We start from the raw sequence: 25721 nt of genomic DNA, 5'->3' as shown, positions 1-25721 counted from the left end.
TGAAGTGATGATATTGTACAAAACCTAAATGGTGGATTTTTGCCTTGAAACTGAGCTGAGCTTTTGCTTGTCATTTCTTTTTACCTGGTAATCATTGTTGCTGGGGGTCTTGCAGAGTTTTCCTTACAGCATGTTTTAGCTATAGAAATCAAAGTGTGACGAGATAAGGGAGCAGAGATAAGTAATAAACTTCGCAGATACTCAACAGAAGGAAATAGGCTGCAGCGGTATCTATTCTGTTAAAGTCAGCTTACTTTAATCTTGGTTTTCTGCCAGTGAAACAGTGGCTGCTCTCAGGCTTATGCTACAGTATGCACAGTGAAAACAATTTGTGTTACAAAAAAAGGTGTAAACGCTCGCAGGACTGGAGAAGCATTTGCCATTTATTCCCGTATAGTTTTTATTGTAAGAACAGAGATCTCAGCAGCTGTCAGGGATTTAACTTTTTGTATTTTAGATTGTATTCATGCTGCATTCATGTTCTATTTCATATCCTTGTAGGAGCAGGTACTACAGCGTGTTAACCTTTCACATGTGATCAGTGACACCAGGACTGTCAGCCTTCAGCTTATCATACTTAGACTGAACAGATAAGCCATTAAACATCTCTGGCACTCAAAGTTTACCTTAACAGCTTCAGTAGCTATGTTAAGTCAGATGTAGGAAGAATAAGCGCGTTTTTCTGTTTCTCTTACCCTCCCGCCCCCCTTATTCACTATTAAAGGTATAACTTCGCAGTTAAGTCTTACTCTTCAGTAACTGTAGGCTGCTCTCTCAGTTTAGAACATGAGCTCAGCTCCTTTGAAAAGAGGCTGTTTGCAAACTCAAGTTTATTTGAACATGAAAGGAAAGATACAGTTTGTTGTTGCAGGATTTTAGTGGTGGGTTTGGACCTAGAATTGAATGACATTTATCTTGACTAGTCTGAAGTAATTAACCGTGAGGTTAAGGATTCCTTGAAAGGACACTGCCAGTAACTCGAGATTAACATCTTCGTAAATGATTGACTACTGGAGGATTTAGTCTTCAGTAAACAACATACGCACAAGCTCTGCTTTAAAACATTCTTCTTCAACCAGCTTCTGAGGCTGAAAGAAAAGTTAAGATGTTTTAGGGGCAGTTCAAAATCCTGTTGTAGACCAGAGCCGTTTGCGCATACCAACGTTAGCCATTGTTTTTCCAGTGGGGGTGGGGTGGAACAAGCAAGGTAAGAATAATTTAAAAATGCCTGTGGGTTTTCTGGCCTTGGAAGAGGCATTTCAAGAAAGTAACTGCCAATTTAAATAATATGCACAAGTTAAAACTTGAGCTGTAGTCTGTTTGAATCGAGAGCATACTGCACATAACCTTGTGTCACTCCCGTAATTCAGCATTTGGATTTTTTAAAATTTGAGGTGCTGCAAGGCAGGAAGCTAGCCATGTTGCTAAGAATTTTCTCTACCCTCAACCACTACATGCTAAGTGTACATTCTTTACGATATGTTTATTATAGACAACATTATACAGAAAGCAGAGTGGTTCTCTCTTGAGGAACTGTTTGAGCCAGGAAGAGTGCATGGGTGGGAGCAAAAGAGGTGTTCCTAATAGTCTGCTCTTTTTAAACAAGAGAGGGGATCAGAAAACATGCATGACTAATTCATTTACAGCCATAAGCTCCCGCCAGTTTCCCATTTGAATGTCTGTAGATCTAGAACGTACAATAAATCACTTACTGTTCCATATTTAAGTAGTGTAGGCACTCCTGTTAGTTTCAGATTCTTCCTGAATTCATTGTTGGGATCTTTCCAGCTGTTGAGGAAGAAGGGGTTAAGCACAGCTTGTAGAGGTGCAGTTTGAAGTTAGCCTGTTAAAATTCCTTCAAAAGGGTGATTCAAAGGTCTTCGCCTCACACCTCCCCAGCCCACTTCTCAGAACAAGCATGCAGATAGCTCACATTAGGGATGGTGTAGACCTCAAAACTCAAAAAAAATCACAGAATCATAGAATGGTTTAGGTTGAAAAAGACCTTTAAGGTCATCGATTCCAACTGTTAACCCAGCACTGCCAAGTCCATCCCTGAACCATGTCCCTAAGCACCACAGCTACCTATCTTTTAAATACCTCCAGGGTATCCCAGCCACTTCCCTGGGCAGCCTGTCCCAGGGCCTGACTACCCTTTCGGTGAGGAATTTTTTTCCTAATACCCAACCTAAACCTCCCCTGGCACAACTTGAGCAAATTAAGCAGATGCTTCATTCCTTGCAGGAAAGGGCAGTTCAGTCAGTTGTTCCAACAGGTTAGTTAACCCCCAGCCCAGGAACAGGGAAGTTATGCCAGTTGTTGGCATTAAAGCAGTTACTTACTAGGCTCTGTCTCCTACTAGGCAGTAGATGAATACAGACTCATCAGGCATGTTATGAAGTTCCTTCCTCACAACTGGTTCAGCTAGAGAGTAATGTTAAAAATCCGTTAGTAGTTAATACTTGTACTGTGCTACAGAATCACACAGATGTACTTTGACCAGCAAGGCTGGTAATTAAGGTTTTGTCTGCTGCAGGTAAAGATCTGTATTTTGTTTCATCTGGTTATCCACAAGCTTTGCAGAATTTACATGCTCAACGTTGCAGGGACTGGTCTTTGAGTAAAGGCCAATTTCTGCTTTAACAAGTACGAAAAATAATCCCTGTCTCCTGTCTGTATGCAAGCCCATCAGAACGGTGGTGAGCAGCGGCCATACGTACTCTAGCATATATGATCTAGAAAGTTCAGCGCGTTTTCTGAGGAACTGCCTTCATGTTCTACTGCCAGAGACTCGCTGGTAGGTGACTCTGCCTCCTGACATGCAAGCTTCCTCGCTAAAGGGAAGGACAGCGCGCACCCGCGGGCAGGGCCCCGGGCCGAGCGGGGGGCAGGCGGCCCGGTCCCCGCTGCCGGGGGGCCGAGGGAGAAGGGCGCTCCCCCGGGGCGCCGCCGGCCGCCTCTGCCTCTGCGCCCGCCGAGGCCCCCCGGCGGGGAGCGGGGCGTCCCGCGGGCCTCACCCGTCACGCAGTCCGGGCACCAGCTCCTGCCCTCGGCATCCTTGTCGCCGCAGAAGAGCGCGAAGATGGGCCGGCCGTGGTAGCGCTGCGCCGTCTGCACGAACTCGGGGTACCCGCGGACCTGCTTCTCCTCCCAGCCCATGGCGCCCGCAGGAGGCGGCGGTAGCGGCGGCGGGAAGGGGCGGGCTCCGCTCCTGGCCCGCGTCGGGCACCGTAGTTCCGCGCCGCTCCGGCCGCCTCGCCGCTTCCCGGCGGCCTCTGCGGCGGCGGTTGCCGGCAGCGGGTTTGAACAGCGTCCCGGTAGGTCCCGGCCCGCGCCCGGGCCGCCCGCCCTTCCTCAGCCGCAGCGGGCGGGGCGGTCCGCTGGCGCCGGTCTCGCCCGCCCGCCCGCGGGATGCCGTGAGGGCGAGGCGGGGAGCGGGCGGGCCGCGGGGGCGGGAGCGACGGCCGCGGGCTGTCGTGACCGCCGCGAGCTGTCGCCGACAGGGCTGGGGCGGGAGGTGGGTCGGCCGCTGGGCTGCGACTCGCGGGCGGCTGGAGGGGCGCGTCGTGACCGAGCCCTGGGGGCGGGCAGGGCCTCACGGGCGCCCGGCTGCGCGTTGGGCGAGAGCAGGAGAGGCACAGCCGCGGAGCTGAGGGGCAGAGACGAAGTCTGTGCTTCAGTCGCGATAGAAAGTTTTAACAGCGTTATGCGTTGGATCCTGCTCGTTTTTTAATCCTCAGAGGCAGGTGAAGGAGACGTAAGTTTCTGGCTGTCTCCACACATCGCTTTTATTTTAAATCCTTCTCTGTGAAGAAGTTTAGGTAGGAGCATGCCCTTGATCTGTCCTCCTTGGACACTAACATTTTTTGTACAGACCCGGCTGCCTTGAGCATGGCTTTAGGGTACCTTGCTGCCTGTTTGCTTTTCTCCTTGTTGCAGTATACTATTTCCCTTTTAGGTAAGTCATAGCTATAAAAGATCTGCAGCAGTCTTCTTATGGTTCATAGTGTGAGCCTCATGGCCCGTAATGGTGCTCCTCAGCTCTCCGTCGGGGTGTGTAAAAGAAGGATATAAATTGTAAATTTTGTCTTAAACGGTGGGGTTGTACTGTCCGTTTTGTGTACCACCTCTATGAGTACACATGGTAAGCTTTCCATTTCTACATGCCTCCTCAGGTTGGTTCTCTATCTGCTATTCACATCAGACCTGGGATTGGTTTTGAGGGGCTGAAATAATGTATGATACTTCTTATGTTCATAGTTGTCATTGTAAGCAAAGGACAAATAACTGGATTTTCAGCATCGAGCCAACGTGATGGGACCAAGCAAGCCAACTATGTCTGATGCTACATTTGCATTCGCTACCCAGCTATACAGGAACGAAGCAAAGGCTTTACAAACACAGGTATTATTTGACTTCTGCAGCGATGCTGAATTGGTTTTCATTTGTGACCGTTACAAAAGGATGATTACGACCCATTTCCTGAGATAGCCCACTAGTGAGCATCAAATCTGCATACTTGTTTTCGTGATGCTGTCATACATAATCTCGACACTGTATTTTTGTAAGGGTATAGATCAGAAACTGCATCTGAAAATATTATTTCCCTGTCTGTTGTGGTTTAATTGCAGTAGGCAGCTAAGCACACAGCCGTTCACTTGCTCTCCTCCAGTGGGATGGGGAAGAGAATCATTTCTTCTTCTGTTACCTTTGTAAATTTAGTAATGCTGTACTAAATCAGTATGATATAATCATACCCATTTATATTACTAATGTTAATTGTTATTATAACTCATTAATTTCATCATCAGAACTCTTAAAAACAAATCTTTATAAGGGCATTCATTGTCCATTGCCCAGCCATTTTGGAGCAGATTTTTCAATGTGTGGACCCTCCCTAAGGTGCCCGCTCTAAGTTGCAAATAAGTGCCTAATGTTATTTATAAGATTATCTAAATGCTTAATTCAAAATAATTTTGAATACTGGCATTTGTCTCGGTGAACGGAATGCATTGAAGAAGTACCATCATGACAGCATGCGTTCTAATATGAAAGAAGGTCCATCTTCCTTACGGTTATACGCTAGAGGTACGTCACCTGCGTAAAGTGTTCTGTGTAACGTCAGCTTTTTTTTACCCTTTGGAACAGCTCCAGTTTAATAGAAAAGTTCCTGCAGTTCCGGAGAACTTGGCTCTCAGATTCTCTAACCCCCATCCAATTATAATCGAAAAACTGAAGGCATCCAGTGATCAGAGAAATCTAGCTGGCAGCGAGGACCCCAGCACAAGAAGCTCTGGCATGTTTTCAGCGGTATCTGAAGAGAGACTAAAATTGGCTATTCAGCTAGCCAAAAGGGACATAAAACGAAGGCGTCTTGAAGAGCAAGTGAAACAGCAAGCGTTTGGAGATGCTGTCAAGAATCCACTGTTGGCCCAGAAGTCACAACAGCAGAAGATTGAAGTATTTGAAAGTCCAGAAAATAAAAATGCACTGAAGGCTCAAAGTCGCTTGAAATATCAGCAGCAACTTGGTCAGCCTTCCAAAGTGGAGACTACCACCTCTGGCGCTAAAGTTTATCTCTACACACCAACTGAGGGAAAGCTAATACCGGCTGTTTCGGACTCTCCACCCACCCGTGACACAGGACCGGACACCAAGCCAAATGTAAACAAAAAAGAAGATAAAAATATGCAGGAAGTCCGACGGCTGCAAAAGGAATTGAGGAGCTGCGTCCAGAAAATTGAAGAACTGACTAAAAAAGGTGTAAGACTGAACAATAATTATGTTATATAAATGTACAGTAGTTTGTTGATTTGTTTTTCTTTCCGTTTTCTGGCTTGGATTAGAATCCGTACTTAGTTCTGAATTTTTGAAAACCATCTACTTTTTTCAAAAGCAGATAAAAGCTAGAACGGCTAACCGGTTTAAGCAATAGCAGGGTTTAATATCTCTGAGTGTTTATGGTGAGTTCCAATCCAGCCTGCAATGATAGTAAATTAGTGGTAGGCTATTTAATAATGTGGGTGACAAAATATTGCTGGCTGTAGGCCTATTGACTAGATATTCAGACTGCAAAACCATTATCATAATTAACCACGTTCTTATCAGCGATGAGAAAAGGGGCAAGAGTTGGTAAAACTTCATTTCACAAGTCTGACACCTAATTTCTGGCTGTTCAGTAGCACAATTAATGTGCTTTCTGACACGCTCCAGCACCTCAATGTCCTTCTTGTAGTGAGGGGCCCGAAACTGAACACAGGATTTGAGGTGCAGCCTCACCAGTGCCAGGTACAGGGGGACGATCGCTGCCCTGGTCCTGCTGGCCACACTATTCCTGATACAATATGATGCATTGTGTATTGGTTCTGCATGAAAGAGGCTTATTGCTAAATTATGTTTGTTATCGTGGCTTAATAGGGATTTTCACAGGTTAAAATAAGATGTAAAACTTTACATTTTGTCCTTTTTAGGGAGAGAGAAAGAAATTTTAGATCCTGATAAAGAGCAACAAGTTTGCACTAGGAGACAGAAACAGGCTGCACGGTCAGCTCGGATGCTGTATGTACTCCAGCAACAGGTAGGAACCAGCATTTTAAATTGGGATGTACAGTAGCTTGTTTGTTGTGATGAAATGGACAGAAATGAACTGAAACGAGAAATTCCATCGGGTTATCTCTGAACTTCCATGGCATTCTAGTTGAGATCTGAATGGTGTGACTCCTTTCTCTCATGACTGGACAGAAAGATGAGCATCACCACTGGAAAAACTGGACTTTCACTCAGACGTTACAGTGAAGATTAATTGTTCATTTATAGACATGGAGCTAGTTCTGACTGACTTTCCCCTCTCCCCCTCCTTTCTTGATAAACAGGTAAAAGAAATTCAGGATGATTTAGAGAAACTGAGTCCTCATAAAATCAAACATACTAAAAAGGTAAGATGTAATTATCCTTCAGGCTGCGAGTAACTTATTGACAGAAAGTTTTCTAGCTAGTTATGTTTGATTGTGTAGGGTACACCTAAGCCTTCTCCAGAAGGGAGATTTTCTTTGTATCTCGCACCTTTCATCTCATTCTCACAGAAGTATGTCTCACTTGGTCTGATACTGCCTTTGCTGCTTCCCTCTCCTCACTTCTTATCTGTCTGCAGTAAACTGGAGAGGAAGGCTGTTGGTCTTCTGCTTTTACATGGCTTCTAATTCCTTCTTCATTCCACTTTTCTGAATAACACTGTGTTCTACTCTTGACATCTCTTTTTAACGTCCTGTTGATGTCACTTGGTCTTATCAGCCTCCTTTCTGTATTTCTGGTCTGCCCAGCATCTTTCAGAAATACAGTACTGAGATCATACTTACTGTTTGGCCAATATTGTCCTGTTGTTCTCTTGTGCTTTTCCATCACTTGTATTGTCTTCTGTAACAAAAACTGCAGGATGGAAAATGTTCTATGTTTCTGCAGTTGTTGCATGTTAAGGTCAAGCTTGTGACTACAGTACTCTGTTGTAGTAGGTAGCAGAAACATCAGAATATGTTATAACCAGGCTATTTTACCTGGAGCTAGCATGATACTTGACATGAGTACTCTTGTGTAGTACCTTTAGTAGATTACTTAAATGCCTGTTTTGTTTTGTCTCACAAATGGCTTCGTATCCATCAGAATTATCCCAAGCCTGAGTGTTTGTCTGTGAAATGTTGGCAACAATTCTTTGAGTAGTATCAGTATTCATAGAAACTGTAGCTATTGAAGCATTTATTTTCCATTTTTCCAGTCTCAAGCAGCATCCAGATTGGCGGCAGCACACAGAGGAGCTGTACGAGCCTTGCAGGCATTCGCCAATCAGTTTACAGATCAAACAGAGCAGCAGATTCCTACCCACTACAAGGAACTGGGCAGTCTCATTCGACAGCTGTCTCTCTGTTCTGCCAAACTAGAAGTGGATTCTTCCATTTCTGACATTATCATAGATATTTTGCTGCAAGTTGAGGTAGGAAAAAACATGTTGGTTTTGCTAAGGCAGAGAAGACGTAGTGAAATATGAGATGGCAAACTATATTGTGTGTCCATGAAATGGCAGAATATCTTACTGTTGCTTTTTTTTTTAAAAAAAAAAGGCTATATTTTCTAATGTATAAATATGTTTCCAAAGTTCCTGAATAATGGTGGTCTAAAATAGAGTTGCATCCTAAACACGGAAGCTACCTGCTGCTGTTCTTGCTGGTGCTGTTCCGGTCTTTATTGGCTCTCCTGGTAGAATGAGGACTGGTAGTGTTAGTGGTAACGAAGCACCAGTTTCTGATTCTTTGGCCATTTTCAGGACGGAAAGAATTGCGTTTTGTACATTGGTGCAAGTTATGTGTTATTGTTTTGCGATGCATGCTTTAGTCATCAGGATTAGTGATGAGCATCTGAGCCTCGCACATAGAATCATAGAATGGTTTAGCTTGGAAAAGACCTTTAAGATCCTCAAGTCCAACCGTTAACCCACCACTGCCAAGTCCACCACTAAACCATGTCCCTAAGCACCACATCTACCCAGTTTTTAAATACCTCCAGGGATGGGGACTCAGCCCCTGCCCTGGGCAGCCTGTTCCCTTCTAATCTTCTCCCTGCATAACCTCACGACATCCTTGTAGTCCTCCTGAGTTGCCTGCCCCTTCTTCCAAAGGTCATAAACTCTCCTTTTGTTCCTGAGTTCCAGCCGAAGCTCTCTGTTCAGCCAGGCCGGTCTTCTCCCCTGCCAGCTCATCTTTCGGCACATGGGGATGGCCTGCTCCCGTGCCTGTAAGGTTTCCTTCTTGAAGCACGTCCAGCCTTCCTGGACTCCTTTGCCCTTCAGGGCTGCCTCCCAAGGGACTCTGTCAACCGGGCTCCTGAACAGGTCAAAGTCTGCCCTCTGACAGCCCAAGGCAGCAGTTCTGCTGACCCCCCTCCTTACTTTTCCAGGAATCAAAAACTCCTATCAGCTCATGATGGCTATGCCCAAGACGGCCTCCAACCATCACATCACCACCAGGCCTTCTCTGTTCAGAAACAACAGGTCCAGTGGAGCGCCTTCCTGATATCTGATGTCTTAAAACATGTTGCCGGTGTAATAGAAAAGTTCTGATTCACATTTCCTGCTGCAGTTCCTACCTACCAGATTATTTTTTTTAAGTAAGAAGCTATGTAACCTGAACTGTTATGAAGCCAGTATTTAATTAGTTTGAATAAAAGCAACTGATACAGTAGCCATAAGATATTTTATTTTCCTTAAAATATTGTTCGAACTGTAAGAGCTGTGTTTTTATTTTTACTGTTCTGAACTGCTTATGAGAACAGTAACAGTGCTAACTGCCTGGGAACGGGAAAGGAGGTAGAATTGTTTAACTTTGGACGTAGCATTGGAAGAAGTGGCTGTCTGTCTTGCCATACTCATGTGGGAATTTTTTTTTTTTTGTCTGTAGCCTTTGTGTCCATTTCTTTTTGAACATGCTGTAAGGAGATAATTTGCTGGAGTCGATTGTAAATACAAAAATGCAAGCCTTTTCTGTAAGGTTTAAATTAATAATATGAAGAAGCTTCTGCATGAACAAGCTATCAGGAATAATCACTACCACAAAAAGCAAAACCACACCAAAAAAGTTCCAACTACTTAGAACCTCTGGAATTTCCTTCTTGTTATTACATCAGGTTTTACTGAGAGAGTAATTAAAATTCTAAATATTTGGTGCAGGATCTGGATTCACTGCTGGAAAAGAAACAAACACCCAAAAAAGTGAAGAAATGTATTTCAGCATCTCAGGGCAAATCTCCAAGGAGCACTGAGACATTTCCAGCCAGAAAACAGCTTACATCTCCAAAAGGAGAAAACAAGCCTCTCATCTTAAAAGGACAGCATGGACAAGAACCTAGAAAACCTCCAGCTGCCAGGAATCTCTTGACTGGTTTGTATTTTGAATGATTAAATACATTTTTATCATTAACTTACCATCTGCAGTTCAATTTTGTAGTATGTTACGTAGTGTTGGTCAGAACTGTATAACCGCCCATGTGTAGTTATCAGATTCACATAGCCTTGTTGTGTATTTTTTTTCAGCTGTTCCCCTGAGATGATAGACCTGCAGGTTAATATGCCTCTTTTAAACTATATTATTATTATTATCATAATGTTCTTCCTGGTTTTGTCCATTTCTTTTACTGTGGGCTACGCTTGGATTGTTTTTCTGCAGTGTACACTTAAATGGCAGTTTACAAGTTGACATTCATGGTGCATACAGAATATTTACAAATATCTACCTAGATAATACTGTATAAATATATTATTTTGGAATGCAAAGTCGCTGACTGTTAGCAAATCTCCAACAAAGCTGTCGCTGTTTAACTGTTTACAGTGAAAAGATATCCTGAAGCCTTGGCTCAGAATTTCCTTGGTTTGGGCAGTTTCTCTACTTTTGAGAGGGGTGGCTGTGTTTTATTCTTGCCAGTTCATTAATGTTAATGTCTTCTGCACAGTAATCACAGTTTCAGTATCTAGAGACACGTTAACTGATGGTTAAGCTGAAGACTTTGGGTTTTTTCACTCCTAGTTTGCCATGCAACCTTTGGGAATTGGTTTACTTTATTGTTCTTTTACTTCATATATGAAAGGAAATGGGCTTTGTTCTTTCTCAAGGTGTGTGAGAGAAATTTACCACCCAAGGTATTTTGACACCTCATGAAAGCCATTATAGCTTGTTACATTATTATATAACCTATATTAATTGGTTTTCTTCTTTGAGGTGTCTTTCTCATACCTCATACTGCTTTTTACTAGAATAGTAAGTATTCCTTTCTACCCCTAGTAAGGGTGAGAAGAATTCTATTAGATGAATTCATCTTTGGCAATCCAGAGAGACAGTATATTGACAAGCATCTAATGGTTTCCACATGTCTCGCTGCCTAAAAAAGAATGTTTTGTTATTGCTGCCTAGACCTCATATGGCAATTACTACCAAAAGGCTTTCCCATGATTTTCATATATATGTGTATTTTCAAATACCTATGTATGTATAAATATATATATGCACACACAACCCCAAATCGACTGTTCATTGAAACAGTGTAAGAAAGACAATTTATTTAATACTTGTCAGGAAATACAAGGGTTTTTTTTTCTTTTTTTATTTTATTTTTTTAAATTATGGTAGAGCTTAAAAATTCATAATTAGGTATACCTAGCATAACAGAAGTATCAAATGTAGAAATAAAGGTGATTCTTGCCCCTTTCAACTTACAGTTGAAAGTTTATTTATTATTTTTGATACAGATAAACACTGACATGTTGCAAATATTTCAGCAGTTCAGAAGGCAAACAGTTGTGCTCATATATTGCACAATAAATTCCGAGAAGAAAATGACCCTCCTGCTCCAGAGAGAAATGCCACTTTACAAGGAACCATAGACGCATTGGTGAGAGCTAGAGCTGTAAAAAAAGATCCCATCCTTGAAAGGAGCCCTTTAAAGAAGAAAAGCGTGTTATTACCTGCAAAATCACAGGTATGGAAGTGATAAAAGAATTTATGCTTTCTTCTACTTCTCCTCTGGGATTTGTTGTATAATGTACGACACTGTCAAGCTTTGTACTTCCTCACAATTCTTTTATTCTGAGCTAGGAGGCACAGGGGGATAAACTGTCATCTGCTGACATTATTTCTAGTGGTTATGACTATCTTATTGAATGAAAGTAGTGTTATTGTTCCTTGGAAACAAACTACAACTAGAAACAATTAATAACAGAAATTAGCAAGGAAAACTTTCACTGAAACTAGTTTCATGTTTGAAATTGGCATGGCTATTTTTCAACTTGAAATTAAAGCTGGAATATTTTTCCTCTTATGGGTCATCCTCTGTCATGAAAAATGCACTCAGTAGTAATGTTGTGCTAATGCTAATGTTAGTAGGAGAATATAAGTTAGGCAGATTTACTTCGTTGATTACAGAAATTATAAAACTTCACAATACAAATTCTGGTTTCTGGTAAGTCTTTCTTGCAACCAGCAAGAGGCTTCTGTAATGCAGACAAAGGAGTTCTTTAAAGAATATTTCAAAGTGCTAAGTTTTGCAAATAGTTGGGTTTTTTTATTAAATGCTTTTTTTTTTCCCCTTCCTCAAAGTATCACCTTCAGCTTGAAAAATCAGATCTGATACAGTAACGTAGATGTATGCATATGTAACTCTTACTGCTTCCCGTATCTATCTGTCAGTGAGGATTGTGAGCAGGAAGGTTAAGCATTTCGGTAATTCATACTGAGGGGACTAGCCTAGGTGTCCGTGTAGCAAATGCAAACACGGCAATATTATAGTTTCATGGCTGAATAAAATGTTACCTTGGAAAACTTCTATTTGGATTTATTAAGAGTTAATATAGAGTCTAATTCTGAAAATTTCAAAAGAAGTTTTTCCCCATGAAGAGCAACATTGGAAAAATTGGAACTGTTTGCAAAAATAATAGTTGCAGGATTAAGCATATGTTCTGTTCAGGCACAGTTCTACTTCCCTTTAAATCAGTTGTAAAACCTTCACGTATGTCAGCTGTACAACAAAGCCAGCAGGCATGACTTCAAGACAAAGTCTGAAGCAGAATGCAAAATACTTTAAAAATTCAGTAACTGGAATATATGTTTTTAATGTGATTGTGTTAATTTTAAGGGAATGCCAAAGTCTCTAAAATCAAGACAGGTACAGCCTCAAGGAAAGCAGGCCCGATTTCAAGAGACAACTATAGCTTTCCAGCTAAAAGAGAACAAACGACTTGTTAAGGAGAGCAGAACACCCTGTGTGCCTCCAAAGCCTACATCTCCTCCTGTTTCACCGAAGCGGTATGTTCACAGCCTAGTGGAACCCGTCTTTACCCCGCTTTCCTGTGGAAATGCTGCTGTAGCTGTACTAGTAAATAGGATGGATTTGGCCTGGCTGTCAGGCCATGAAGGCAAGTGGCACAGCAGAGCTCGCTACCAGATAGTTGTCCCCCTCGGCACAAAGGGACCTCATTCATACGGCCTGGGAAGAGCCATTGCTCTATGCTTCTTCCTGGATCAGGTCCAAGTATTCTCTGGGAGTCACAGGCCAAACCATGGTAGGCAGGGCATTGACAAAATACCGTATGTGGAATGGATATTCACAGCACTGCGTTAAGAAGGTAAATATTATCTCCCTGTTCCAGAAGGACAAAATACATATCTTTGTCCTAGCCAGTAATGGAGTGCAAGTTTGTTCATTTTAAACTATATTCAGCATCCCATAGACCAGGGCTCCCCAAATGTAGTTTGCTTTGGGACTGCTGTTTGTGGCAGTTGAAGCAGCAGATCCAACTTCTGATCCAGCTGCTGGATCTGTAGTAGGCAGTGTGCATGGTAAGATAAGGAGCTTGTCGTTCCGGGCAGTATTTGCTGATAGCCGTGAAGTTGCCTGTTTGCCAATAGTAGAAACATAATTGAAGATCCCTGGTTCTCAACAGAATTTCCTGGCTTATATGGTCTTTAAGTCAGTATTAATTTTCTCTCTAAAGTTTTTGCAGGTTTTCTAAACTAATACTCAGAATCACATGATTTCATTCTTCGGTTGTTAGAATGTGCATTTTGTAACCCTCTGTTTTATTTTTGAAGACTAGCATGGCGTGAAGCAGAAACTTCAGGAAGAGTGAGGGTTCTAACAGACCGTAGCAGAGGAGAAATGAAAAAAATACAAAAGTTAAGGTAATGACTTACTTTGAAGAGCTAATAAATGGTGTCAGATCTGATATGGTCTTCTCCCCATTCCCACCAGTCCCCCAAAAAGTACATTTATGTGTTTGGGTTTTTTAAGTCATTGTTGTCATACCAAGTTTCAGAATGGCATTGTCATTTGTTCTTTTTTGTGTAGGTCACGAAGTGCTTCTCCAACCCAGCACGCAGACAACGTTGAGAAGGCAGTACGGAAGCGCTTAGAACCTCCATTAGATAGGACACAGGTAGTACAGTCAAGCTCATGCCACTGTTTGAAGGATGCCTTTAGAGCTGTAAAACATTTATAAAGGGGCAACACACAGTTTCTTTCCTACTTAACGCAAGTCATATTTATGTAGTCAACACAGTTTTGGACATTTGGAGAGTGTATTTCTATGTCAGTACGTGGGTCTGGAATTGCTGTAATGAAGTTTGGGAAAGCTGCTTTAAATATTTTGGTTAGCTTCTTGTCAAGTAGATGCATTTTTAAGTTGGTTTTGAATGGTCATAACAGTTCCACACTGAACAAGACTGGACTTGATAAGATTGGTTTAATAATTCTTATAATACCATATTTAATGACTAAATACATTTGGACTAGTAATATTAATGACTAATAATACAAAAAGCTTGATTATCATGAGAGGATCTAAGTTTTATTTAGAAGATCAGTCTCTCCTAGGAAACAAACTGTCACTTGAAGGATTCTTCGTTTATAAGCCACTTTTTAACTGATGCAGCTGAGAAGGTATATTCTATCTGTATGTCATAGAGTAAAGCTGTTTGACATTTAAGATGAATTTTTATCTTTGCCATGTAGCAGAATGCATCTGGAAAAGGAGTACTGATTTCCCAAACTTGGCAATTTCAACTTACATAAGCCACATCTTTGAAACAGTGTCACTGTATGGGCACGTGTGCCTTCTAAAGTATTGTTTTGTAACCGTGTACAACATGAAACAATGAGAAAGCTCTTTCTAACATCATCTCTTTCATATATTTTTTGCTTGATGTGACCTTGAATGCATAAAGTTGCTTAGGGGGAAAAATGTTTTCATATAAAATAATACAGATAAATGAATAGTGATATTGTACCATGGCTAACTGGTAAAATTGGACACAACTGAAACCTACACCTGTGGCCTGGATCCTATATATTTACTCATTGCTACCTGGAGCTGCTGTGGAACTGTTCCTGTATGATAAGTTAAATGTGTGTGTAGTGTTTTGTAAGATGAGGGCCTTCACTTCACTTTCTTGAATTCCTGGGTGAACTCTGAACCTGTGACACTTTGTCTTCAATTTGGGAACACAGTTGCATAGGAAGCTTTTTCCATATTTGTGGCTTTTATTGGTAGGAACATACTAAGCTGTTTTTATTGATTTGGCTTATTGTGTGGGTGGAAGGAAAACAGGATTTTATTTGGATTTTCATGAAGGGAAAAGTTGAAATGACAATTGGATTATTTCCATGAGCTGCTCTAAGAAATGTTTGATTTGTAAGCATTCTTTCCCCTCAGTTGTTTTGGTTTTTTTCTTTCTTTTTTCTTTCTTGCGTTGGCTGTATGGTTTTTTTGGTTTGTTTGTTTGTTTTTTAAATAGCAGGTTGCAGCAAATGCAGATATTCTGAGTGAAAAGCTATTGGATGATCTTTTGGAAGATACTGTTCAGGAACTGTGGACTATGGAGCAGCATGAGAGACTCCAGACTGCGGCTCTGCCTATGGCTGACATTCCTAGTCTGGAGTCAATGTTGCAAAGAATGGAAGAAATTGAAGTAAGATTTTCTCTCTTGATTGGTCTCATTAGTGCCAATTTCTTGTTTACTGTCCATAAATTGTAATCTCTCTAAGTATCTACATTCTTAAATGAAGCAAGGTCTGACTGGATCAGTGTATGAAATGAAAGACTTGGAAGAAATTTGCACTTCCAGCGAAAAGTTGTGTAAGAATAGAAGAAGAATGTTTGCTCTAATGGTTTCATTGCTAGCTTTAGAGTTGGTAGACCTGAATTTGCTTCCCGCCTCAAGACTTTGTGGCTTAGATCATCATATGTGAATGGGAGAATCAGTAAGGTGGTTATGTTGATTGTCTCACAGATTGGAAAGTATTTGAATATTTATGAATTTTTTTTTTTTTCCCCCCATTTTTTTAGTGATATAGGATCTTAGTATTCTAATAGTGTGAGTATCTCAAGGAAATATGCTCTGGCAATCCAAAATATTTTACAGGGCAAGATGGGGAAGTCAGACAAATACATGGTTACCTGTGCCCTTATTTATCCATCTTTCTGTGTAAATATTCATGAGGTAATCATTTACTTGACTTGAACTTTCTCATATATTGCTTTCTTAAAAATTTTTTCTTTGCTCAGCTTTTCCATAGTTTTTGGTTCAAGTCTCATTTCAACCTTCCTGTTCAGTGAAGTTTATCCTAACTTAGAACTACTGAGTTTAGTGCGATTAACTTCTAGAGATCTATTCATAAGTTGGAAGCGTGAAGCTTACATTGTGCAGCGTCCTTATCCATAGGAGGTGTTTAAGCATACATTTGAATTCACTGTTGGTAAGGCAGGAACAGTGTGAGGGCCCCTCAGTTTTTTGGCTAACTGCTGTTGATCTGAAACGGGAGGAGTTGCCATGGTACTGGCAACTAGCTGAGTCTTCCAAGTGTGGCATTTAGAAGGAGAGGATTATCTGTGATTTCACCCCCCTACCCCTTTTCTGTCTTATGTTAACTAGGCAAACTAAGCCTACTTTGAGCCAGGAGGATCATGACCTGCTTTCCTGTGGGGTGATAACTAGTACAGCTGAACTGCTAAGTATGTGTTGATTGATTAAGTTTGTATGTTCAAAACCAGAGACACCAGGAGGCTGTCCGCAGGAGATTCACCCAGATTGTGTACAGTGATTCCGAGTTCTGGGTCCAGGAAGACAAAACGGGTAAGTGTCTTTTTAATGCAACTTGCTTTTCCCTGTAATCTGTATCTTTAAATTCAGATGTTTTGAAATCAAAATCATTGGATTATGTGTGATCAAATAGCACCATTCAGGCACATTTTTTTACTATAGGTGCTCCTTTCAGAGGACTGGTTCTAAAATATAGTTCTAAAATCAGTGTTTTAAAGAGGAAGGATCTCTTCTGAGAATAGGCTGTCATTTTCTGCTTGCCTTTATTGGGGCTGCATTTGGATGGAAAGCACTGCTAGTGCAACTTAGCTGAAGGATTGGAATCTTTAACACATACTTCCAATCATCAAATATTAAGTTTGAATATTGTTGTCCCTTTTCTAGGCATTTGTCATTCCTTAGCTTAGATATGTTCTTTCCTACCAAAATGTGAGTAATGATTTTTGTGCAGTGAAGATGATGTTCCGTACGTGCATACACTCCAATTCATCTGTAAGCTACTTGCATTTACTCCAGAAGACAGCTAGTTTACTTTCTAAGTCTGAGGTATCCTAAAGCCACTTCACTCGTGTTCTTGTTAAGTTCTTCATGACTTGCCTGTCTTCAGTTTTGAGAAAAGAACTGGCAAATCTGTAAATCTTAATCTTGAAAAGAGTATTTAGTGTGTTCTCATTTGATTTGATTCCTTTGAAACACCATTAATTACTTAGCAGGAATAATTTTCATGCTGATGAATTCAAAACTACCTGAGGTGAGGTATGGTGAAACAGTCTCTGTTTGTTCCTGTTGTTGATTTGCTTAGGCAGGAGCAAACAGATATTTATCGTCTAGTTTGCTTCTCCCATTTTCTTCCCTTTGTTTTAATAAACCATCACTTTAAATGGCTTAGAGTTCACGAGTAAATATTAGCTAAATATTAATGTAGTTGTGAGTCCGTGACAGTTTAAGGTTCTTCTGGCAGTACACAGAAGATAATATTAAACTACTTAAGCTTAGAAGATTTTTCTCTTCCCCTATTCCTTTCAAGTGATGGTGATACTGTTTTTAGACCTTGCAGCATACATGCAAGTTTAATTTTTGTAGCCTCAGAAAATCTGGATTTTTCTGTACAGAATTCATTACCCAATGTGCTTCAGCAAAGAGTATTTAATCCTTGAAAAAAACCACAGTTTGGATGCTTCCAGTTCACCTTAATCACACTTTTCCTGCTTGTTTTTATTGGATGGAAAACAAAGAATGTAAAGTCCTTCAGATGAAAGATATAACTAACTTTTCACATCAGATTAAGTTTTTGATTGAGAGGGACCTAAGTAATATTAGTAGGAAACTGTTCACAAATGAAAAGTGGCATTCCAAACACTAGTCTGATGTTTCCCATACATAAATATACATACTTTAATATTGTTTGCCTCAGTGGCATGCTAATAAGGATGACTTATGCTTGTTGTTTTTCCCATCCCTCTGCGCTGTTCTTTATCCTGCTATTTGATTAAGTACAACAGTGGAGCTACACTGATTTTTCCAAGCTGAGTATCTGATCACATAGTGACTTTAATGGAACTGTGCTGGTTTACACCAGCTGAAAAACCGCACAGTAAGACTGGTGAAGACTAGCCCAAATCTTGTTGGATTTTTTTTCCATGTCTTGGATTTACTGCCAAGCTCAATAGACGACACTAGTTTTAGAGTGGTATTTTCTCTCTCTCCTCTAGAAGTATCCACTGACACAACAAACTATTTATACTAAAGGCAGGATTTCTAAAATGCTCAGCTTTAATACGCTGAGGTCTTGGAAATTCTGTCTTAAATTTACATTTTAGGGGCTTGTCACCTCCAATACTTTACTTGTCTGAAGGACTTCCCCTTAAAAGAAGCAAAAGTCTTTGTGAGGACTTATCTGCAGTAAACGTAGTTTTTCTGTTCCAAAGAAACAATATTTTAAATGTTATTTTCTTCCTTCCAGAACAACAAATGGCATCAATAGCTAAAAGACCTCTATCTCCTCATCCAATTCAAATAACCAAATTAATCGGACACACAGAGCCAGAAATGGACATTTCATTTGAAAAACTTTGTGATGGCAAGTAAGTAGAATATTCAGCCCTACACTAAGTTGTGGTGCATATGAGCTGTGTGTCTTCACTATAATGTTTTCATTACAGAAAATTATGTTTACTGTTTGAAGAGATTTTGTGATCCTTCAAAAAGATACTTGAAAATCTAGATCTGGCTTAATGACTATTTTATATTTCCAGTGATATTGATGAAAACAAAGAAGCAGAGGAGAAATTGCAGACTGGAAATGACATTCTGCAGCCCTTGACTCGGAATTCTCTACAGAAGGAGTGCTATGCGTCTCTCTCCGTGCCGAAGCATATGCTCCAGAGCATCTTGGATTATAACAGCAGATACAAGCATCACTTAAAGCTTATTTCCCATGAGGCAGTAGGCAGTTTCAATCCATGGCAGATTGCTGAGAGGTATATGAACTATCTTTGTATTTTTGAAGTGAATGTATCAGCTGATGAACAGGTTTTTCTGTCCTTATTCAGGAAAGGAGTGGGGAGGGGGCCATTTAAATTCCACATGGAAAGCCAGAAGCAGTTGGCTATTGGACTGTTTCTCTACTGGTACTTGGTTTTCATGGATTTTTAAGGTAGTTGGATAAAATGAAAGGCTATGGGAGCAGAACGTCCTGAAGGAGTGATTATTTTTCACGTCTTTCTCTGGTGTTACCACAAAAACAACGGTGTGAAATATAGGGTAACTTAAATTATTTGCAGAAGACTATCATCAACAGGCAAATTGAAGGAAAACAAAATTAATTTTTTCTTCTGAGTGAAAAAGAAATAAAGCACTGTAAATAACTGTGACAATTTTAATCTTTGTGGTGAGGGATTATGAAGTTGATATTTCAAGGAACAACAGTAGATACTCTTTATAGAGACCACTGACCTTAGCGCATATTTCAGCGCTTCCTCTTCCACAAGTCTTCATGCTTCATGGGGTTCACTGTGGGAAGCGTGACATAGGTGGCTTACTGTCCCCTAGTGCAAATAGAAGAGGTGAAGAAGCAATAAGTAACAGTCTCTCTGCTGTTCACTTCTTGGCAAAGAAAAACTGTTTATTGCGCTCAAGGTCTGCTAAGCAAGCAGGGCAATGTAAGCTGAAATACCCACCTTGCACTGAAGCTCAAGTAAGTGTTTTGATTGCTCAGTAACAGGTAGAGAAACCAAGTGATATCACTGGTTATCATTTCCTTGCACTTTTCTTGAGTGATTGCCTACAATTGCCTAGAAATCATTCTCAATATGTATGATATATTTCAGAAATCAGCTATTGGTCTTGTAAAGTCCCAGCCCAAAAAAGCATGGAAATATAGGCTGAACTTGAACCTTGCTAGTCCTGTTCTTTCAGAACTGAAGAAATACTGGCACAACATCAGTTGGCATAGAGGGACCATTAATTCCCTGCAGAGTGGAAATCGGAAGACTTCTGACTATGAGAGGAGAGAAACGAAACAAGAAAACTCCGGAGTATTAGGAAAGAATTACAAAATGTGACTTCAGTGGTTGTAGGTGGAGTGGTTTACCATAATTGTGTGTATTGGCAGATTGGACATCAGGCTTAATTGCCACGAGTTTTTCAACTTCTGCACGCATTTTTAATGTAGTAGCTTTGAAATCAGTGATACAGCTCATTTGAGTAACATTTGGCATCTGCATCAGTGTTTCCAGGAACAGGCCCTGCAATATTTGAGACGACTTGCATGCGTGAAGTTAATCATGTGCGTTGATGGTTTGCCCAACTGTGGATAAGGAGGCAAATGTTTTAATAACTGTGGTTAGACCACTGTATTTGAATCTATTGAACTAAACCGCTGAAATACGTCTTTTCAGTTCTCAGTACTGTCATTCTGCCTTCTGAACTTCCTAACTGGTGTGAGGCTGGGTAGTTCAAGGACTGACACCTTACTGGGATTGGCAGACGGATTAAATGGCAGTGAATCTCTCCTTCTGACAGCTGAATTCCACCGCTGCCATTTGCCTGATACGAACTGTTAACTTGAAATCAAACTACACATGCAATCCGATATCCAGCATGCTTCATTGACTTATTCTTACCACCAGAGGGCATTATAAATCTTTTAATATAAAACAGTATCCCACAATGTTTAAAAGAAACACTCCCATGCTGTGCTCAAAAGGTCTTAGAAAGACTGACTCTATGATCTTTTTTACAATATATGCAAAACTCTGAAAAGAAGTTATCAGGAGGCCAGTAAACAATTGTGTTCTTGCACTGAAATAATTTTCCCTTCTGTAACATCTGCTGTGGTCCAGAGATCACTGAAAATTGAAATTTCTCATCTCACTTTTCCTTAAACTTAGTTTCTCTCAGGAAGGCCTGATTCAGTGGCAGCTAGAATGAATAAGGGCTAAGCAGTACAAAGAATGAAAAAACATAAGTATTTGCCTTTTAAAATCAGAGCATTGATATCAATGGAGTGAATGACTGCAATTTGAAATCTGACTTTCTGAACCTTTTCCTTTCCTTTTTTTCCCCTCCCTCTCCCTCAGTCTTGCAGAGCAACTAACAGAAGAAGCCCTATGCGATGTGGCAGCAGAGCTGCAGGATGTTTGTGAGGATTATGCAGAAGCTGTGTTCACGTCAGAGTTTTTGCAGCCAGCGCAGTAAATGCTTTCAAATCTGCCCCATTATCAAATGCAACATCAGCCTCAGTCTAACAGTCTTATCAGATGATCTCATTTTTCATGTTTTTTTAAAAGTCTGTGAGATTCGATTCACCAAATGAGTTCAGTCCATCACGGATTCATCTCATCATAATCATGTCATAATGTTTTCCTTTTCAGACTTTACTGTACTCCATTTATCAGGACTTTTTTTTTTTTTTGCCAGTGTTTCAATAGAATAAAGTAAACCGTTACAGGTAAAGTTCATATATTTTGATAGGAATACCAATCCATTTATATAACTATTACTTCGTTCATTTTTATGTGTGATCTTCTTATGAGAATAAAATACTGGGAGGAGGACTGGGTTCAAGCAGTGTCACGGACTTTGCTGTACTGTGCCTCAATTTTCTACTTTAAAACGGAGAGAATCTGACTTACCTACCTCAGAAGGGAGCTGTGGGTTTTAGTTTATTCTTCTCAGTAAAATGCATTGAATGTATCTGATAGTTGTGTCGGAAGAATGAAGCATTATTGTGTTTCTAAAGCCAAGATGGAACAGTCCAGAGTAAAAGCTGTTTGGTTTGCTGTTTAGGGCTTTCAGTATCATGTAAGAAAGATGTAGTCTGACCACCATGCTGAGCATATATACTAGGATTAGTTCTCTTGGGGCCGTGGCTATCCAAAGGAAGGATTCTCATGGCACAGCATTACACAGATGTAAACACTTAGCATTGGCTGGACTCGTAGGCCAACAGCCTGCTTGGACTCTTGCAATCAACTGCTGAATGCAGTACCTCTTCTGTTGGTGTCTGAATATCACTAGTACATGATGCACAGACAAATGAGACCTTTCAGTGGAAGCACACGGTGGAGATTTTCTTCCTTTTTTTCTTAAACTAGTCTAAAACATTATAGTTTTATCAGCATTTAGTGATCCAACCCCGCATTCCTTACTCTTAATAATCCCATTGGAATCAAGAACAACAAAATAAATGAACAATTGGCATTTCTGCAATATTGAATTAACTTGTTCGTTTCAAGTAATCAGTGTACTACTTTGGGTCACGTCTGGAGCGAGCAATGAGTAATAACTATTTATGGTCGTATTCTAGGGAAATGCAAATTCAACCCTTGAGGTAACCCAAAAACCAATATGACAGTCTGTTTCCTTTGACAAATTTCTTTTCTCCAGTAGTGTTCAACCTATAACAGAATCATTTTTAACCTTCTAAGATGAATTTTATTTCCTCTAATTAGAACGTACATTTTTAAAAGAATTCCGTTTTTATTGAAGCCTGGTTTACTGTTTTGTTTGTCTTGAAATCTACTGAATGTAACGGTGTAAATGTTACTGCTGGTGTGTGACTTTGCTGATGTGTCACTTCTGTAATTTAAAACACTGTTTTTTATTTCTAAGATTATAGAGATAAGCCTGGTTTTAAGTCCAAAAGATTAAAGCCATAGTGTCTCTATGTATGTGTATATATGCTTGTGAAAGTATTTTCAAGATATTTTATTTTTTAATAAACAACACCTGTTTCTTAGGACTGAACATAGTTTTAATTTAAGATAACTTCTACCTGAACCCATTTGGAATAGTTGGCACCCAGCATGCAAGGGAGGCCCTGGCAGCATTACGAGAGCCAGACCACCATATGCCTCGTAACGTGGTCATCTGTCAAGGTAAACGTACTTTCTCTCTTAAATCCCACGGTGCCGTGAGTGGTGTCCTCTAACTGATGATGCCAAAGCGAACTTTTGTTCTGGTTGTGGATTTTGTGGCATTTGGGTGCTTTCTTGGAGCAGGAATGTGTGGGGAGTGAAGGCTTTAGGTAGGATCCCTGATTTCACGCTCTTCAGTCCTTCCTAAGGAACTTAACTAAAGGCTTTTGCAGTGCATTATTTACACATGCAAGCTGGGCAGTTACGAAGTTTCTACCCTGAAAAATTTCATCATTGTAGGGCTTCATCTTAAAGTGACTCTGCATGTCGTTGTTCCTAAGTGACAAATCGGCGTCACACTGGATAAACATGCACGCGCATAATTCTTGTCGCAGTATGTTGACAGAGACTGTATATGGGGCTGAAATGTGCAACCACAATACCACTGCGGTTGTTAACTGTGCATCTACTGAGCCATGTTACCTGGCCATGCGCTTATTTAAAGCACTGTCGTGCATCTGAGTCCATACTTCTTGACAGCTAAGTCATGGGGGAGTACAAGAAGCAGTTTCGGATTTAAAAAGTATTTTAATGGTACAGATAGCAAAGAATACATTTTCTTGGAGACTGTGCTGTTTCTCATTGCTGAAAGTCTTTAGGAACACGTTAGATATCCAAAACATACTATTCTACCTGGTGTTGCAGAGGATCCGCTTCCATGGCTCTGGACTAGATTTCATCGTAAGATCTTTGCAGGCCTGGTTTTTTCTTGATTCTTTACGTGCAAGTTTCTTCAATGTCAGAGCTGTGAGAGGGATGGAGCAAAACCAGGATGAAATAATTCAGTGGTTCTGTAGATGTGTGGATGACTCCAGCAAATACCAATTGCTGCAGTCATGCACAGCTGAAGTAGAATTAAAGTTTACAGAGTGGTTTCGGGGGGATCAGGTGACGGCTGGTAGAAGCACATCGGAGCAGTTGGGTGCAACGGCAGTGCCGTACCCTGGGTGCACCAGCAGGCATTAATTGCCCTGAGGAGCCTGCCTGGGACCGCTGCCCGTGGGCCAGAGCCCCCCTTGTAGTCAGGCAAGGCCCTGGTCCTTGCCGAAGCTGTGCCGCGGGTACAACAGCCGTGTCCCTCTCTGCCCCCTGCTCATCCAGCCTCACTTGAGAGGTGACGCTGGAAACCCTCCGTGAGGACCCTGAAGACAGGACTGCGCATTTGCGTTCTGCGAGCAGCTCCTGCAACTCCCGAAAACATGCAATCTACTCTGTAAATATTTAACTGTAGAAATTAAATTGGCGTGCTTCTGGGAGTGAGGTAGTTATGGCAACAGTGTTTGCTCTACCAGTGCTTTGGAGAGCTACTTTTTTCTCCTAATGCTGGACCTAATTCAGCTTCCATTAATTTCAGTGTAAGAGCATAACTGAACTCCTTTCCTCTCTTCGGCTTGCTTTGTCTCCGGGTTACTCCTGGAGGCCAACTTTCTGCACCTCCTGCTTCCCTCTGGACTACTTCCCTTCCACCAGGAAAAAGAGGTGGGATTTTTTGGTTTGGGGTTTTTTTTATTTTTGAGAACAGATTCAGCAGCAATAGGAAAAGGGGCTCTGTTCATGATGTACATGTCAGTCAATTATTAGCCAAACAGAAGACCTGCTGCAATATATCTGCTCAAGGTATGTCCTGGAAGAACGATAGTTTTCAAGTATATTTTTCCTCAGAAGACGCCCCATTCTCTCTTGCAGCATGCCTGAAGTACTAGACTGCACTTACATTTTAGGATGGTAGAATAAAGTCAGTCACTGCTGCTGAGTGGTATTTTTCAAGGACTGATTTTTAATATATTTACTCTTTGGTTTTAAATGTTCTTTTAAGCAGCCCCCTGATTTGCCAAGATGCTTTTGGACATGCATAACTTTTAAAGCAATTATATAGGCATGGGTGTAAAAATTGCTGAATTCAAAGCTGATTCATGAGCTACATGAATTTTCCTTCAATCAAATTCCTACTGTACCACATATACACGTGTAAATCTAGCTATAGGTTCCAGCTTTAGAAAACCACAGAATACGGCCCCACAGCGTCAAGGTTGTAGTCCGTGCTTTCCTTTTGCCCCGGTTTCAGTCAGCGGAGATCTGTATTTTCAGTCTAGCTGTGCCAGAGGCACACACAGAAAAGAGAGGGTCACCCTGACGAACTGGGGTACCGCCGCGGGCGATACCTGAGCGGGCGCTGGTGCTGTGGCTAGGGGCTGCAGGGGCCGAGAGGAAGCAATCTCGTAGTGGCCAGGAGAAGGCAAGAGCCCACGGTTCTGGGCAGGAGCAAAGGAGCCAGGTGGGTTAGACTGGCCACAGCTGCCGTGACTTTGGTGTTACTGGTCTTAGCCTGTATGAGAAGGTAACCAGGGTGAAAATGCCGCAGGTTGGGACCCTGTGGGGCTATGTGCTTGCTGTTTCCAGCTGGCTCTGCAGAAGGCGTTGCTGGAATACCTGGAGTGTTTCCTTCTGGGGCTGGGAAAGCTGCCTGAGTGCCAGCTGGAGGAGTGAGGCTGGTCCCTGCTCTGAGCTCCGGTTTCTGGAGCAGGCCAGCTCTCTGGAGGTTAATGTAGGCAGGCTGCCTATGGGGAATACATGGTCCGCCAGTCTGTTAGATTAGTGTGAGAACTGGGGGAGGAAGAGATGGGAATAAAGAGAGAATGAATTATGTCTGAGTAGCTCTCAGTCATGCTCAGTT

The 25721-nt window shown here is 41.3% G+C and overlaps 2 protein-coding genes across 11 annotated transcripts; one reads left to right on the top strand and one right to left on the bottom strand.

Moving 5' to 3' along the window:
- Positions 1-813: 813 nt before the first annotated feature.
- TXNDC17 (thioredoxin domain containing 17) lies at positions 814-3166 on the bottom strand. The gene is made up of 4 exons (XM_087751534.1): positions 3018-3166; positions 2343-2424; positions 1713-1788; positions 814-1088 (listed from the first exon to the last, which is right to left on the bottom strand). The coding sequence occupies exons 1-4, from the start codon at positions 3157-3159 to the stop codon at positions 1020-1022; spliced, it is 369 nt and encodes a 122-aa protein (XP_087607660.1). The 5' UTR covers positions 3160-3166; the 3' UTR covers positions 814-1019.
- Positions 2432-22917, top strand: KIAA0753 (KIAA0753 ortholog). 10 transcript variants are annotated; one of them, XR_015703424.1, is made up of 17 exons: positions 3527-3958; positions 4261-4404; positions 5149-5761; positions 6471-6577; positions 6873-6935; positions 7769-7984; positions 9713-9923; positions 11315-11514; positions 12667-12836; positions 13623-13712; positions 13879-13966; positions 15324-15497; positions 16580-16661; positions 18592-18712; positions 18884-19108; positions 20046-20202; positions 21209-21342. XR_015703424.1 is itself a non-coding variant. In XM_087751531.1 (16 exons), the coding sequence occupies exons 2-16, from the start codon at positions 4315-4317 to the stop codon at positions 21324-21326; spliced, it is 2565 nt and encodes an 854-aa protein (XP_087607657.1). In that variant the 5' UTR covers positions 3528-3958; positions 4261-4314; the 3' UTR covers positions 21327-22916. The 10 variants fall into 10 exon arrangements, 9 of the variants coding, with proteins under 9 accessions (XP_087607654.1, XP_087607655.1, XP_087607650.1 ...); XM_087751531.1 differs by lacking the exon at positions 20046-20202 and having other exon boundaries at positions 3528-3958; positions 11318-11514; positions 21209-22916; XM_087751530.1 differs by lacking the exon at positions 20046-20202 and having other exon boundaries at positions 3529-3958; positions 21209-22914.
- Positions 22918-25721: the final 2804 nt, after the last annotated feature.

The sequence above is a fragment of the Nipponia nippon genome, unplaced genomic scaffold (genome assembly GCF_047370975.1).
Source record: "Nipponia nippon isolate SJK-2023a ecotype South Korea unplaced genomic scaffold, ASM4737097v1 scaffold_15, whole genome shotgun sequence".
NCBI classification, from domain to species: Eukaryota; Metazoa; Chordata; class Aves; order Pelecaniformes; family Threskiornithidae; genus Nipponia; species Nipponia nippon.
This window is presented reverse-complemented; position numbering and strand designations above follow the sequence as displayed.